Raw genomic sequence first — 15,806 nt, 5'->3', positions numbered from 1 at the left:
GCTGATTCTGACATCTAGACAGAGAATGATGAGGTGTGTCCTAGATAAGAAATTGGCAAACTCCAGCAACTTCACTAAATACTCGGAAAATCTCTTCCAGATATGACAATGCCTCTCACACTCAGGAAATATTTCCTTCCTTGCTCAAAAGCCATTCATCTGGAGGCAATCACCCTTGATTCAAAAAAGCTGACAATTGCATATAATCCTTTAGGGCAGAAAGTTATATTTCCACTCTACTGAACCTGAAGTGTCCTCTGTAATCCCTAGATCAGGGGTCTCCAACCTTGGCAACTTTAAGCCGGGAGGACTTCAATTCCCAGAATTCCACAGCCAGCTATGTTTGCAAGAACGGAAGACTTAAAAATGGTCTGCAAAGTTCCTGAAGAGGTTTTTTTACGATTCCACAGCCAGTAGCTCATAAGCGTTTGAAAATGAGCAGTAGTTTAAGAACCAGTGGAGACCAAATTAGTAAATATTAATAATTTTTAAAAATCAGGGATAGTGTTAAATGTTTTTACCCCAAAGAGTGATCTAGGTTGAATCTATGCAAAGATGGCAGGTACATTCCCCCTACATGGTTAACCGTCATTGAAAGAGCTACAGGCTGCATTTACATAGCAGGTTTTGCTGGATTATTGCTAAACCTGGTTAGGTTTTTCTGTATCATAGTTTATGTGTGAAACCAACCTCTTTGGTTCATGCTTCCACGTTTTGACTGCAAAAAAATGTTATTAATTCAGTGAAACGTGCACTTCGGGAGGATGGGAATGCAGCACCCATCCTCCCCATGCCATCTGCGGACAATGGGCACTGGTGTCCTGCAAAGCATAAAATATTCATTTTAATGCTTTAGCTTTTAATGCCTGATGTTTTCATGATTTAATCCTATAACTGAATTGAATAAGGAAGGAAGGAGATGGAAAGAAGATTGGAGGGAGGGAGGAAAGAGGTTGCAAAATCGCTTAATTAATTTTTTCATTCATGTTTTCAAATATTTTGCTTGGGAGAAGCATGCGGTTCCTTGCGCAGGCGCACTATGCGCTGTCCGGGAGTGGCATGGCGAGACAGATTTCCCCTTGCGCGCATGCGCAGTGCCTCCTGTGAAAGCCTTGGCTAGAAACCCCAGGAGGGACGCGCTTGAAAAGCACACGTGATGGCAACTTGGGGCGTCGCTAGTCTAGGATATACCATCTTTGTGGTAGCTCTCGCGTTGGAAACCAGGGACCGGAAATGCCTCTTCCAACGGCACCCTAGAGCGGCGAAAATACTTCCGGCTCTCTTCCTACCAGCCTCCCAGCATCCTAAAAGAGATCGCTTCCGGGTCGCGGCGGGAGTACTTCCGGCCGTCGTTCTCCCGGCTTCCAGCCTCCGCCGGTGGCAGGGGAGGCTCCGTTGGCGCCGGCAAACGCGGGGACCAACGGGGGACTGAGCGGAAGTCCCGCCTCCGAATCCCGGAAGCGCCCGGGTGATTTGTCCCTTGGGTTGGCCTACCTCGCAGGGTTGTTGTTTCAGGGCAAAAGAAGGGGGAGAGCCCTGAGAAAGGCGGGGAGGGGCTGGGAAGGGGCGTCTGGATGCCCCCAGGGAGACCCGCGAGCTGGTCGGGGGCGCTTTAAATCCCTTGCGGAAATCTGGTGAGGAAAATTCAGTGGAAATGAATTTATTTTATTTATTTACCTTGAAATTCATTTATTATGAAGTTTCTTTGCAGTATCAGGGGACTCTGGCCCGCTTGCAGCATTAAAAACCATAAAAAGTATTCAGATCATCAGCTATAAAATGACAAAAGTAGATAAATTAAGATCCTGGGATGAAATTGAGCATATTTCATCGCTTTATGTATTAATTACATTTCTTTATCCCCGCCTTTATTGCTATCATAGGTAACTCCAGGCTGCTAACACCCAAAATCATCCTCCCTCCTCCTCTTTTTGTCCCCCAATACAACAACCCTGCGAGGTGGGTTGGGCTGTGAGACAGAGAAGGAGGAGGTGAAGCCCATCTCTCAAGCAAACGCTTTTGGGTCAAATAAATGACTTTTTTCCTTTATATATATATTTTTATATATATATAAAAGAGGCTTTTCCATAAAGATAGACCCGGAAATAAAGAGAGAAAACCTTGAATGGAGAAGAAGTCTATGGAGATTGTCAGCCATCCAGGTCATGGTCGTCCCAGAGGTGTCCCCCACTCCCCCAGGAGGAACCTGGACTTTCTGCTTTTTCTTTGAAGACGTTTCGCTTCTCATCCAAGAAGCTTCTTCAGCTCTGACTGGGTGGTTTTATACTCCTTGCCGACAGCTGGTCATTTGCATTCTTTTAGAAGGTAGGCTGAGGCCACTTGGAGGTTTACCTGTGTCCTCGGGGTCACCTGAGAGGTGCAGATGGGTGTGGAGCCAATGGTGAAGGGACACAGGGTAGAGAACATCCTGCAGCCAAGAAGGCTCCACACCCATTTGCACGACTCAGGTGACCCTGAAAGGACACAGACAAACCTCCAAGTGGCCTCAAGGACCCTCTAAAAAGGATGCAAATAACCAGCTGCCTGCAAGGGGGTATAAAACCATCCAGTCAGATCTGAAGAAGCTTCTTGGATGAGAAGCGAAACGTCTTCAAAGAGAAAGTCCAGTTGCCTCTCTAAAAAGCACCTTTGGAACTTGAATGGAAATATAAGGTGCCATTAAATCATTTAGCAAAAGGATCTTCTCCAGGATGAGGATCTGCCCCTAATCGGGTCCCAATTGTTGGAGCTCATCCATTCCATCCTCTTTTTTTCCTCCAGAAAATGACCATTAAAAATAGTGGTGGCTTTACCGTGGGTGGACTGCAACTCCCAAAATCCCCCAGACAGCTGTGCAGCTAAACACAGATTTAAAAGCAACGCGCAAGGCTCCATTTGCAGCTCCTGGCTTCCACAATGAAAGCACAAGGGGGCTGAATTCGCACCGAATCTACAGCTCTGAATGGCGGGGGAATCCTTCTACCCCCCCACCCCCCACCTCTTTGAGGGTCTTGCCTCTCATCACCCCCTCTTTCTGTCCCCCAGGGAGCCATGTCCACCCTCTTCCCTTCCCTGTTCCCGCGAGTCACCGAGTCTCTGTGGTTCAACCTGGACCGGCCCTGCATGGATGAGAATGAACTGCAGCAGCAGGAGCAGCAGCACCAGGCTTGGGTGAGCAGGGATGGGGGGGGGGGGCCCCTTCCTTTGCTCCTCTCTCCCTCCCCACCCGCTGAATGTTGGCCCCCTGCCCGGCCTTTACGAAGGGTTGACAGTCTTGGCTCCCTCCTTTTCCTTCCGAGCGTCATTCTTGGCTTTTCTCTTCAGCTGCAGAGCATAGCTGAGAAGGACAATAATTTGGTGCCAATCGGCAAACCGGCCTCGGAGGTAAGAGCTAATTTGCCCCGTGGCACCAGCTGAGGATATATATATATATATGGATATATTTGGGGGGGGGGGGGGTAGAGGAAATCTGTACCTTGATGGGTGAAAATTGGGAATATTAGAACTTTTAAAATCGCCCCTTTGCCAAAGTTGTAAGAAGTGAACTGTGTTAGTGAAACATCAGCTGTCTGATCGCATCTTTCCCCACTTACAAATTTTTTGTTGACTTACGACCACAATGGAGCCCAACATTTTCATTGTTAAGTGAACTTTGCCCCATTTTAGGACCTTTCTTGCCACCGTTGTTAAGTGAATCACTCCCAGGGGTTAAGATAGAAGCACGGTTGTTAAGTGAATCGGGCTTCCCCTTGGACTTCGCTCGTCAGAGGGTCACAAAAGGGGACCACGTGACCTTAGGAAACAGCCAGGGTCATAACTATGAGTCGGTTGCCAAGCATTTTGACCATGCTTGTCAGTGTGGAAAACCAGCCATAACTCACTTTCTTCGGGTGTCATTGTAATTTCAAACGGTCACTAAACAGATTGGTTGTAGGCTGAGGACCAGTTGTAAAAGGCTTAAAAGGGTGTCCTGTGCTGGGGTGGCTGGTGGGGTGGGGGGTAGAGAAAAGATCCCCCACCTCCATGTTGATTGGATGAGTTTTTTTGCTTTCTGGAATTGCAAGCTGGACACGGCCAAGAGATGACAGCCCGAGAAGGGAGAGCCAGCCATTTGCCCTCCAACCACCTGGGTGCTCATTTTACCCACCTCGGAAGGGTGGAAGGCCGAGTCAGCCTGGAGCCGGTCAGGATCGAACTGCTAGCAGTCAGCAGAGCCTGCAATGCTGCACTCTAGCCACTCTGCCCCCATGGATGGATGGATGGATACGATAGATAGATAGATAGATAGATAGATAGATAGATAGATAGATAGATAGATAGATAGATAGACAGATAGACAGATAGATAGATAGATAGATGTATAGGTAGGTAGGTAGGTAGAGATGGATGGATGGATGATAGAGATGGATGGATGGATGGATAGATAGATAGATAGATAGATAGATAGATAGATAGATAGATAGATAGAGATAGACAGATAGACAGATGTAGAGGTAGGTAGGTAGAGATAGGTAGATAGATAGATGGATGGATGGATGATGGGAGATGGATGGATGGATGGATGGATAGATAGATAGATAGATAGATAGATAGATAGATAGATAGATAGAGAGAGAGATAGATAGATAGATAGATATGGAGGTAGGTGGGAGGTAGAGATGGATGGATGGATGATAGAGATGGATGGATGGATAGATACATAGATAGATAGATAGATAGATAGATAGATAGATAGATAGATAGATAGATAGATAGATGATAGATATGGAGGGAAGGTGGGAGGGATGATAGGTGAATGGATTGGATAGATAGATAGATAGATAGATAGATAGATAGATAGATAGATAGATAGATAGATAGATAGATAGATATGGAGGGAAGGTGGGTAGGGATGATAGGTGAATGGATTGGATAGATAGATAGAGAGGATAGATAGATAGATAGATAGATAGATAGATAGATAGATAGATAGATAGATAGATAGATAGATATGGAGGGAAGGTGGGAGGGATGATAGGTGAATGGATTGGATAGATAGATAGATAGATAGATAGATAGAGAGATAGAGAGATAGATAGATATGGAGGGAAGGTGGGAGGGATGATAGGTGAATGGATTGGATAGATAGATAGATAGATAGATAGATAGATAGAGATGGATGGATAGATAGATAGATAGATAGATAGATAGATAGATGGAGGAAGGTGGATAGATAGGGATGATAGGTGAATGGATAGATAGATAGATAGATGGATGATAGATAGGATAGAATAGATAGATAGATAGATAGATAGATAGAACTTATCTACCGCTTCACGGAGCTTTGACAGCCCTAAGTGGTTGACAGAGTCGGTCTCTTGCCCCCAACCATCTGGGTCCTCGAAGGGAAGGATGGAAGGCTGAGTCCACCTCCAGCTGGTCAGGATTGAACTGCTGGCAGTGGGGCAGAGTCAGTCTGCAGTGCTGCCTGCTCTTAACCGCTGCGCCAGCAGGGCTCTCATGATGGCTTCCTCTCTGCTTCGCCTTAGCAGACTTACGACGAGGAGGAGGAAGAGGATGACGAGGACGACGAGGACAGTGAGGAGGACTCCGAGGACGATGAGGACATGCAGGACATGGACGAGATGAACGACTACAACGAGTCCCCCGACGATGGCGAGATTAACGAGGTTGGGCTGCCAAGAATGTGCGCCTCCTTTTGGCCTGGATAAAAGCCCATCTATGCTAGGGAGGATCCCGGCCATAGGACAATCTGGTAGATGGGGGCCAGGCAGGAACATTGGTGGGATAACCTTCCCGAACATGTTTGTATTTCTTTGTCTGTTTGTTTATCAATTATTTGTATTTTTTTCGGAGTATAAGTAGCATGTTTTCCACTCCCAAAGGTGGGTGGAAAGGTCTGTGCGTCTTACACAGCGAATGCTGCTGAAGCCCTGCCCACCCACCGCCCCCCTTCGGCCTCTGCCTGGCCCAGCAATTGGCCTCCTGGCACCAAAGAGCCAACAGCCTCTTTCCGCTTCAGCCCAGCCTGAGTAGCACGAGCAGCTGATGGTCGGTTGGATCGGCCTCCTGACGATCAGCTGCTTCAGGCTGCAGGGATCGTCACTGCCTATTGCCCCCTCCGCGCGCCCCATTTTCAACCTCCACATGGGTCAGAACAGGCAGAAAATGGGGCGCACAGAGGCCAGAAATGGGGCACGCGGAGGGAGCAATAGGTGATGGTGATCCCTGCAGCCTGAAACAGCTGATCGTCGGGAGGCCGATCCAACCGACCATCAGCTGCTTATGCTAATCAGGCTGTGCTGAAGCTGAAAGAGGCTGTTGGCTGCCAGGAGGCAGATTTCTTCTTCTTGTTGTTTTCCTTCCCAAAAGTTCGGTGCGTCTTATACTCTGAAAAATACGATATTTCTATCCCCCTTCCTTATTTTGACAAATAAGGCAGTGAACATCTCCAACACACCTCCTTCCCCCTATTTTCCACACAACAACAACCCTGTGAGGTGGGGTGGGGTGAGAGAGAGAGAGAGAGAAAGAGAGAGACTGGCCCAAAGTCATACTCCTATGTCTTTCATGCCCGGGCGGGACTAGAACTCACCGTCTCCTGGTGATTGGCCCCTTCCTGAGGTTTTGAATGCAGGGAGTGCCAGGGAAGTAGAGTTTGGCAGGGGCCTGTGCTTAGGTTTGCTCTCTCTCCTAGGGGACAGAGCTGGTGGCCTACAGCAGGGGGGGGTCTCCAACCTTGGCCGCTTTAAGAGCTGTGGACTTCAACCCCCAGCACGGCTGACTGGGGAATTCTGGGAGTTGAAGTCCACAGGCCTTAAAAATGGCCGAGGTTGGAGACCCCAGATCCACCGAGCTGCCTTTCAGCAGTAATTCTCTCCTGCTAAGGCTCTGCCCACTTTCTCCCTCTCCCCCCAGGTGGACATGGAAGGGGCAGAACAAGACCAAGATCAGTGGATGATTTAGACGATGTCGAACAAGCCGCCGCTGCTGGGAATGGCAGTCCACGAGCACCAAGGGGCCTCCTGAGCCTGGCTGCCCCCACCCAGACCCACATGGGGGTCCTGCGCCCACTGCAACTCCCTGCCAGGGAGGGGGTCTTAAGGTCTGCCAACTGCCCCGCCAGCTGACCTCCTGCGCTATTCTGCTGACCCGCTGACCAGAGTGAAAGCCTTGAGGGCTGGGTCTGCCTCTCTTTTTCGGCCTGTTGGTGGGCTTCCTGCTCTCAGTCGAAGTTCTTTTGTAAATAAAATATTTCTTTTTTTATTCAACCTGTGCTTAACCTCCCTTAAACCTCTTGTCATGCCCCTGTCGGAATCTGAATCCAAGGAGGAAGACGATCAGCTGACAGGAAGTGGGAGTGTGGCTCCGTTGGCTGTGGAGGAAATTGGGGAAGGGCAAAGTCTGGCTGGGCAGAGCAGGGGAGAGGTAGAAGAAGGGAGAGGGGGTTCAGAGGAAGACCCAGGCCCACCCCCTCTTCACCGTAGGGCACGCAGGGAGGAACGGAGAAGGGAGCAACTTGGGTTGCTTACGGGGGAGGAAAGGGCCCTGATTCCCTTCATTAGGCACACCTGGGAATGAGAGTTTAAAAGAGATGCAAGTTGAGTGCTGCATCTGCTGGGAACAAACATGAGTTATCTTGTGTTGACTTTGGTTATCTGTGTTCCTGGCATCTTCCCAACCATGTTGAGTTATTGCCATGCCTTCACATCTGGAATTCCTTCTCTTGCCCTGCCGGATTAATTGCTGCATTTTGCCTTGATTGGACTTTAAGTTACAGTTTGTGTTGACCATGTTTTGGACTTGATTCTCTGCAGCCCAAGGCTGTTCCTGGGAGTTTTTTTTCTCCAGCCCAGAAGGTAACCAGGACATTGGGGGTCAAAGTTGGAGCTAATAAAGGGACTCCTACTGATTAACTGACTGGGTTGCCTTTGTGCCACGCCCCTTTGGGTCATCACACCTGTAGCAGGGTTCCTCCTTGGAGCAATAATACAGGTGGTAGTCCTCGACTCATGACCAGAATTGAGCCCAACATTTACATGGCTAAGGGAGACATTTGTTAAGTGAGTTTTGTCCCTTCTTACGACCTTTCTCGCCACAGTTGTTAAGTGAATCACTACAGTTATGAAGTTAGTCTCATGTTAAGTGAATCTGGCTTCCTCCATTGAGTTCGCTTGTCAGAAGGTCACAAAAGGGAATCAGGACATTGTGACCGTTATAAATAGGAACCAGCTGCCAAGTGTACAAATTATGATCACGGGACAATGGGGATGCTTGCAACCGTTCGTTTAACATGGGTCTCCAACCTTGGTTACTTTAAGACTGGTGGACTTCAACTCCCATAATTCCTCAGCCAGCCAGGAATGATAGAGTTGGAAGAGACCAGAAGGGTCATCTAAGTTGGGGTCTCCAACCTTGGCCACTTTAAGACTGGTGGACTTCAATTCCCATAATTCCTCAGCCAGCCAGGAATGATAGAGTTGGAAGAGACCAGAAGGGCCATCTAAGTCAGGGGTCTCCAACCTTGGCCACTTTAAGTCTTGTGGACTTCAACTCCCAGAATTCCCCAGCCAGCCAGGAATGATAGAGTTGGAAGGGACCAGAAGGGTCATCTAAGTCAGGGATCTGAAGAACTCTGGGAGTTGAAGTCCACAAGTGGCTAAGGAATCACTTAACGGTGGCAAGGGAGGCTGCAAAATTAAACAACTGTCTTTCTTGCTTAGCAACGAAAATTTTAGACTCCCTTGTGGTCGTGAGTCAAGGACTAACCTGCTAGGGGAGGGGCGTGCATGTCACCACCATCATTTCCTGATTCAGAGCTTCCATTTGCAGTTCCGGAGGAAATCAAATTCAAGTGCCTAGGAGAATCGGTAAACATTTGCAAATATTTAATGGAAATATTTTTTAGGATGTTTCCGGGTGGAAGTGGAACAAACGCCACCATTCCAAATGTGAACACAAGAAAGCCGTCGGCACAAATCACAACGTCAAACGAGGCCAAGCCACCGGCATGAAGAAAGGAGAAACATATCGCACAATATCTGAGCATGGACAACCTACCTACCCCAGAGGTCTCCATCCTTGGGGACTTGAAGACTGGTGGACTTCAACTCCCAGAATTCCCCAGCCAGCCACGCGTGGCTGGCTGGGGAATTCTGGGAGTTGAAGTCCACCAGTCTTCAAGTCCCCAAGGATGGAGACCTCCCTAGCCAACAAAGAGATGTTCCCATAAATCCCAGTAGCGGAAATTTTGAGTAGGTGGGAGAATCGGCCAATCCCACCTCTTCTCCACCTCCCATTGAGTCCCAGCTGATGGGTTGGGTCTCCTTTGGTTGCCCTGCACAGGAGAACGGAGCTGGAAAGCAGGTCAGTGGGGTGGGGAGGGAAAGGGGATTTTGCAGGATTGTTCTGCCACGCCCACCAAGCCACGCCCAGAGAACCAGTAGTATCCCGCTCCTGGCGCCCCTCCCTCACTCCAGCCCCACGTAGGTCAGCTGGGCCATGCCATCGGGGATGCCGCGGAAGTACGGGAGGCTGGTCCGGTGCAGCCTCCACTTGTACTTCCCGCAGGCCTTGGCGTACTGGAGGAATCGGGGGGCTCCGGGGAAGATGACGTTGTCCGCCAGGATGGTGGCCCCCGGCTGGAGGAGGCCGTGGTCTTCCAGCAGCTGCAGATCCCGGAGGTAGCATCGCTTCCAGTGGCTCATGACCACCAGGTGGACCTCTGGCAGGAGAAAGGTCTCCCTGAGGAGCGGGATGACCTCCTCTGAGGGGCCCACGATGAGTTCCACCTGCAGAAGGGGGGGGAAAGTGGGGTGAGAAGGTCATCCGAACGGTTCCTGGGGGAGAAGTCCAGCTCCCTGGAAGCCACCCTCTTGGAAACCGAAAGGGGAGGGAGGGGGTTGAGAACCTGGCCAAGGGAGGCATCTCCAGGGGGCCATGATAAAGGGGTTGGGTCAAGAGACCAGCTTCAGTAGGGTGGCCTTGGAGAAGAATATGGGGCCCTCCGTGGTCTCTGAGCTTGGTGCTTTTCTTGCAGACCTTTCATGACCCAACTAGGTAACATTATCAAGACTAGAAGGGAGTAAGGTTTGCAGAGAAGAGGAGGAACAGAGGAGGGAGGAGGAAGGAGGAGGAGGAAGAACACGAAGAAGAAGAAGAAGAAGAAGAAGAAGAAGAAGAAGAAGAAGAAGAAGAAGAAGAAGAAGAAGAAGAAGAAGAAGAAGAAGAAGAAGAAACAGAGGAGGAGGAGGAGGAGGAGGAGGAGGAGGAGGAGGAGGAGGAGGAGGAGGAAGAAGAAGAAGAAGAAGAAGAAGAAGAAGAAGAAGAAGAAGAAGAAGAAGAAGAAGAAGAAGAAAACAGGAGGAGGAGGAGGAGGAGGAGGAGGAGGAGGAGGAAGAAAGAAGAAGAAGAAGAAGAAAGAAGAAGAAGAAGAAGAAGAAGAAGAAGAAGAAGAAGAAGAAGAAGAAGAAGAAGAAGAAGAAAGAAGCAGAAGAAGAAGAAGAAGAAGAAGAAGAAGAAGAAGAAGAAGAAGAAGAAGAAGAAGAAACAGGAGGAGGAGGAGGAGGAGGAGGAGGAGGAGGAGGAGGAAGAAGAAGAAGAAGAAGAAGAAGAAGAAGAAGAAGAAGAAGAAGAAGAAGAAGAAGAAGAAGAAGAAGAAGAAGAAGAAGAAACAGGAGGAGGAGGAGGAGGAGGAGGAAGAGGAAGAAGAAGAAGAAGAAGAAGAAGAAGAAGAAGAAGAAGAAGAAGAAGAAAGAAACAGGAGGAGGAGGAGGAGGAGGAAGAGGAAGAAGAGGAAGAAGAAGAAGAAGAAGAAGAAGAAGAAGAAGAAGAAGAAGAAGAAGAAGAAGAAGAAGAAGAAGAAGAAGAAGAAGAAGAAGAAAGAAACAGGAGGAGGAGGAGGAGGAGGAGGAGGAGGAGGAGGAGAAGAAGAAGAAGAAGAAGAAGAAGAAGAAGAAGAAGAAGAAGAAGAAGAAGAAGAAGAAGAAGAAGAAGAAGAAGAAGAAGAAGAAGAAGAAGAAGAAGAAGAAGAAGAAGAAAGACAATGATGATTGTGGGATCCTCGGTGCTCTCTGAGCTTGGTTCTTTTCTTGCAGACCTTTCATGACCCAACTAGGTAACATCATCAGGAGTAGAAGGGAGTAGGGTTTGCACGTGGCTGGCTGGGGAATTCTGGGAGTTGAAGTCCACCAGTCTTTAAGTAGCCAAGCTTGGAGACCCCTGAGTAGGTTGTCCATTCTCAGATATTGGGTGTGTGGCATTTCTCTTTCCTGAATGCCAGCTTGGCCTGGCACCTATGAGGACACAACTTCCCCTTCGTTGGCTCGGGCAGGGGTCTCCCACCTTGGCGACTTGAAGACTGAATGCTTGCTCCCACCCACCGACCCACCCACCAGCAAAGACCACCTGCCCAGGGAGACCTACAGACGCACCCAGCCTTGCTCACCGTGTCATCGTCAAAGCCAGCCAGCCGAATCACCTTCTCCGCCACGGAGGCCCGGCACGCGTCCATCTCCACCGTGTACAACCGGGCGCCCAAGGGCAGCGACTGCGCCACGAGGACGGAGGTGTAGCCACAGTAGGTGCCCAGCTCCAACACCGTCAGGGGAGCCTGTTCGAAGATGAGACGCTCCAGGATCTTGGCTAGGGACATCAGAAAGACCGAAGGGGAAGGGGGGGAATGAACGCCGGGCGGAGGGGAGGTTCAGAATAGACAGACTGGCAGAGTGGGAAGGGGCCTCGGAGGTCATCTAGTCCAACCCCTTGCTCAAGGAGGAGACCTTGTACCAGTGATGGCAAGCCTGTTTGTGGTGTGCCGAAAGCGCGCCCGTGCCGGCACCCACAATGCAATGCGCCCCCATGCCTGCGCGTGCAATACCCCACCCCCTTACCTGCACTACACATGCGTGCACCGCCCAGCTGATTTTTGGCCCGTTTGAGGCCTTTTTCGCCTTCCTGGAGACACGGGGGAAGCCTCTGGAGCCCCAGGAGGCCGAAAAACGGGCCTGTTTTGGCCCTTCTGGTATTTCCGGAAGGCCCATTTTTCGGCCTGCAAAGGCTGCAGAGGCTTCTTCCCTCGAGCCTCCGGGAGGACGAAAGCAGCCTCAAACGGGCCAAAAATCAACCGGGCGGTGCGCAGATGCGCAGTGCCGCTAAGTTGGACTGGGGCTCGTGTGCCATAGGTTCACCATCACGTCCCTGTCCCATGAAAAGGTCAATGGCTGTCCAGCCTCTTCTTCAAAGCCTCCAGGGATGAAGCAGCCGCGATTTCTGGAGGAAACTCCCGTTCCACTGATTATTTTTTACCCAATATTTTTATTCAGAATCCAGCGCCAGCAATTCCGCTTAGACTTAATGCAGGTAGTTCTCGGCTTACGTCCACCACAGAGCCCAACATTGCTGTAGCTGACCAAGACCGTTCATAAAGTCAATTTCGCCTTGCTTTACGACCTTCCTTGCCCCCTTTGTTCTGTGAATCACTGCAGTTGTTAAGTGAGTCGCAGGGTTGATAAGTGAACCTGGCTTCCTCCATTGACTTTGCGCGTCAGAAGGTCGCAAAAGGGGATCACCTGACCTCCGGGGGACACAGCGACCGTCATATGTGTGAGCCCAGTGGCCGAGCACCTGAATGTAAATCACATGAATGTAAATCAAGTCGTAACTCTGAAAAACGGCCATAACTCACTTTTCTCAGCGCCGTTTTAACTTCAAACGGTCACTAAGGTAAACTGTTGTAAGTCAAGGACCACCTGTCCGCCCTTTCACAGGGCTTTTACAGCCCTCTCTAAGCGGTTTACAGGGTCAGCCTCTCGCCCCTTGTAAATGTTGGCGCATTCACCATTCCTGGAGGCCGGTGGTTCCTCCACTGGTTCTAGGCCAGGAACAGTGAGTCCATTCATCAGGGACGGGGTTTGAACATGCTTGGGGTATAAACACAGCAGGCCCATCACCTGACCAAAATGTTAGAAAACTAAAATGAGATAAATAATGGAAAGAAATTCAAAAGGCAGACTTGATGGATGGGTGACAATTTTCTAACTGAAGAAGAAAATGGAGGGAGCTTCCTTGCAATTCTCTTTCTACCTAAACTGCCAAATTATTTATGTATTTATGTATTTATTCATTCATTTATTTCCTTCCTTCCCTCTCTTCCTTGTTCCTTCCTTCCTTCTTTCGTCTCTCTCCTTGTTCCTTCCTTCCTTCCTTCCCTCCCTCCTTCCTTTCCTCTCTCCTTGTTCCTTCCTTCCTTTCCTCTCTCCTTGTTCCTTTCCTTCCTTTCCTCTCTTCCTTCCTTCCTTCCTTCCTTCCCTCTCTCTCCTTGTTTCTTCCTTCCTTCCCTCCCTCCTTCCTTTCCTCTCTCCTCCTTCCTTTCCTTTCTCTCCTTCTTCCTTCCTTCCTTCCTTCCTTCCCTCCCTCCTTCCTTTCCTCTCTTCCTTCTTCCTTCCTTCCTTCCTTCCCTCCCTCCTTCCTTTCCTCTCTCCTTGTTCCTTCCTTCCTTTCCTCTCTTCCTTGTTCTTCCTTCCTTCTTCCTTCCTTCCTTCCTTCCTTGTTCCTTCCCTTCCTTCCTTCCTTCCTTCCTTCCTTCCTTCCTTCCTTCCTTCCTTCCTTCCTTTCCTCTCTCTCCTTGTTTCTTCCTTCCTTGTTCCCTCCCTTCCTTTCCTCTCTTCCTTCTTCCTTCCTTCCTTCCTTCCCTCCTCCCTCCTTCCTTTCCTCTCTCTCCTTGTTCCTTCCTTCCTTTCCTCTCTTCCTTGTTCCTTCCTTCCTTCCTTGTTCCTTCCTTCCTTCCTTCCTTCCTTCCTTCCTTCCTTCCTTCCTTCCTTCCTTCCTTCCTTTCCTCTCTCCTTTTCCTTCCTTCCTTCCTTCCTTCCTTCCTTCCTTCCTTCCTTCCTTCCTTCCTTCCTTCCTTCCTTTCCTTTCTCTCCTTGTTCCTTCCTTCCTTCCTTTCCTCTCTTCCTTGTTCCTTCCTTCCTTCCCTCCCTCCTTCCTTTCCTCTTCCTTCCTTCCCTCTGTTCCTTGTTCTTTCCTTCCCTCCCTTCCCTTCCCTTTTCCCTTTTCTTTCTTCATTCATTCCTCCCTCTCTCATCTACCCACTATCTTCTGTCCATCTATATCAGATGTACTGGCCACTCCTCTTACTACAAGGCAGCTCTGGACAGGTGCATGGGGGTGGGGGCGATCTCCGGAGTGCCCACCTTTCTGGGGTCCCAGGGTGCTGAGGTACTCGCAGTGGTAGCTCCACTGGTTGAAGGTCTCCAGGATGTGCAGGGGGTCTCCGGGGATGGCGTGGGTCAGGACGTAACGGAAGGCCCGCTCCTCCCGCGAGAGGCCAGTCAAGTAGTCCCGCACCTTCCGGAGGAGCACCGCTCGGTAGAAGAGCAGGAAGTAATGGCGGTATCGGATGAGCAGGGTGGCCACGAAGGGCAGGAAGGCCAGGGCGATGGCCGGAGACACCATGGGGGCCACTCGGGAGGGCTGGAGGGGCGAGAAGACCAGTTGGACAAGGACTGGCGGGCAGGCAGGGAAAAGGGGAGCCCCTCCACTCACTCCCCACTTGGCTGGAAGTGGCAGCTCGGTCGCTTGTCACGATGTCTTCCTAGCACAGGTGGGATTCAGCCGGTTCTGGCCAGTTCTGGAGAACCGGTAGCGGACATTTGGAGTAGTTGGGAGAACCGGCCAACGCCGCCTCCGACTGGCCCTGCCCACCCCATCTCTTCTCCGCCTCCTGAGTCCCAGCCGATTGGCTGGGTCTCCTTTGGTTGCCCTGCCCAGGAGAACGGAGCTGCAAAGCAGGTCAGTGGGGAGGGGAGGGAGGGGGGATTTTGCAGTATATCCTCCCCCTGCCACGCCCACCAAGCCACGCCCACCGAACCGGTAGTAAAAAGATTTTAATCCCACCATCGCTTCCTAGGAAGAGATATTCCTGTTGAAAACTGGCCAACACAGACAATTCCAATTCTACTTAAGTATTGAATTACTTCTAATGGTCTAGTCGTCTAACGAAGAGAAGGACTAAGGATGGCCTGGTAACTGCCTTCCAGTATCTCAGGGGCTGCCCCAAAGAAGAGGGAGTCAAGCTATGCTCCGAAGCCCCTGAAGAGGCAGGACAAGAAGCCATAAGGACGGAAACTAATCCAGGAGGGAAAAGCAACGTGGAAATTGAGGAGGAATTTCCTGACAGTGAGAAGAATTTATCAGTGGGACGGCTTTCCCTCCAGAAGAGACTGGACAGCCATATACAGAACAACAGAAGGGACCTTGGAGGTCTTCTAGTCCAACCCACTGCTTGGGCCAGAGACCCTATACCCACTTCATACAAATGGCTGTCCAGTCACTTCTGGAAAGCCTCCATTCCACTGGTTGATTGTCCTCACCGTTAGGAAATTCCTCCGTAATTCCAGGTCGCTTCTGCACTGGATGAGTTTCCCTCCGTTGCTTCTTGTCCTGCCTCTTCCAGGGGCTTTGGAAATGAAGTTGACCTTTTCTTCTTTTTTTTTTTGATACTGACAGGCTGCTATCATGTCCCCCTTAGTCCTTCTCGTCCCGATCTCACTCCCAACCCTACAGATGGGCAGCCTTTTGTCCTCATCCCTGGTCCATCTCTTCGCCCCACTGCGCGGTTGGATTTGCTCTCGGGACCTTGGAGGGAAGCCAGGCAAATGCCAGGCATCTATTTCAGGCCAGTTACTTCTTTCTCCAAGGATGTGGGGCGACCAAGTCAGCGGGTCGCGGTGAAGAACCCTAAGCTGTGGAAACTGCCATGGGACAGTTTGCCCCTCGGTTGCCTTACCTGTCTGGAGCTGCAGCCA

General features: G+C 50.1%; 2 protein-coding genes and 1 long non-coding RNA gene across 8 annotated transcripts in view; 1 reads left to right on the top strand and 2 right to left on the bottom strand.

Annotated features, from left to right (window-relative positions):
* Positions 1 to 8,627, bottom strand: part of LOC148130324 (uncharacterized) — a 99,005-nt gene extending 90,378 nt beyond the window's left edge. Inside the window, exon 1 of one of the 2 annotated variants that reach the window (XR_015749680.1) lies at positions 8,524 to 8,627. This is a non-coding gene — a long non-coding RNA (uncharacterized LOC148130324). The other variant, XR_015749681.1, reaches the window with a different exon arrangement.
* Positions 1,310 to 7,265, top strand: ANAPC15 (anaphase promoting complex subunit 15). Of its 5 annotated transcripts, XM_087965909.1 has the most exons (6): positions 1,315 to 1,468; positions 1,884 to 1,959; positions 3,046 to 3,171; positions 3,325 to 3,384; positions 5,529 to 5,669; positions 6,919 to 7,265. In XM_087965909.1, exons 3-6 carry the CDS (start codon positions 3,052 to 3,054, stop codon positions 6,964 to 6,966), a joined length of 369 nt encoding a protein of 122 aa, XP_087822035.1. In that variant the 5' UTR covers positions 1,315 to 1,468; positions 1,884 to 1,959; positions 3,046 to 3,051; the 3' UTR covers positions 6,967 to 7,265. The 5 variants fall into 5 exon arrangements, with proteins under 5 accessions (XP_087822037.1, XP_087822034.1, XP_087822035.1 ...); XM_087965911.1 differs by lacking the exon at positions 1,884 to 1,959 and having other exon boundaries at positions 1,310 to 1,468; positions 5,532 to 5,669; XM_087965908.1 differs by lacking the exon at positions 1,884 to 1,959 and having other exon boundaries at positions 1,310 to 1,468.
* An 843-nt stretch (positions 8,628 to 9,470) lies between the features above and the next one.
* TOMT (transmembrane O-methyltransferase) lies at positions 9,471 to 14,454 on the bottom strand. The gene is made up of 3 exons (XM_087967667.1): positions 14,193 to 14,454; positions 11,447 to 11,643; positions 9,471 to 9,791 (listed from the first exon to the last, which is right to left on the bottom strand). Exons 1-3 carry the CDS (start codon positions 14,452 to 14,454, stop codon positions 9,471 to 9,473), a joined length of 780 nt encoding a protein of 259 aa, XP_087823793.1.
* Positions 14,455 to 15,806: the final 1,352 nt, after the last annotated feature.

Source organism: Notechis scutatus, chromosome 5, assembly GCF_049901735.1.
Source record: "Notechis scutatus isolate UNSWTSFEM ecotype Mainland chromosome 5, rNotScu1.2, whole genome shotgun sequence".
Classification (NCBI taxonomy): Eukaryota; Metazoa; Chordata; class Lepidosauria; order Squamata; family Elapidae; genus Notechis; species Notechis scutatus.
The sequence above is the reverse complement of the archived record's forward strand: the minus strand, read 5'-3'. Positions and strand labels throughout refer to the sequence as shown.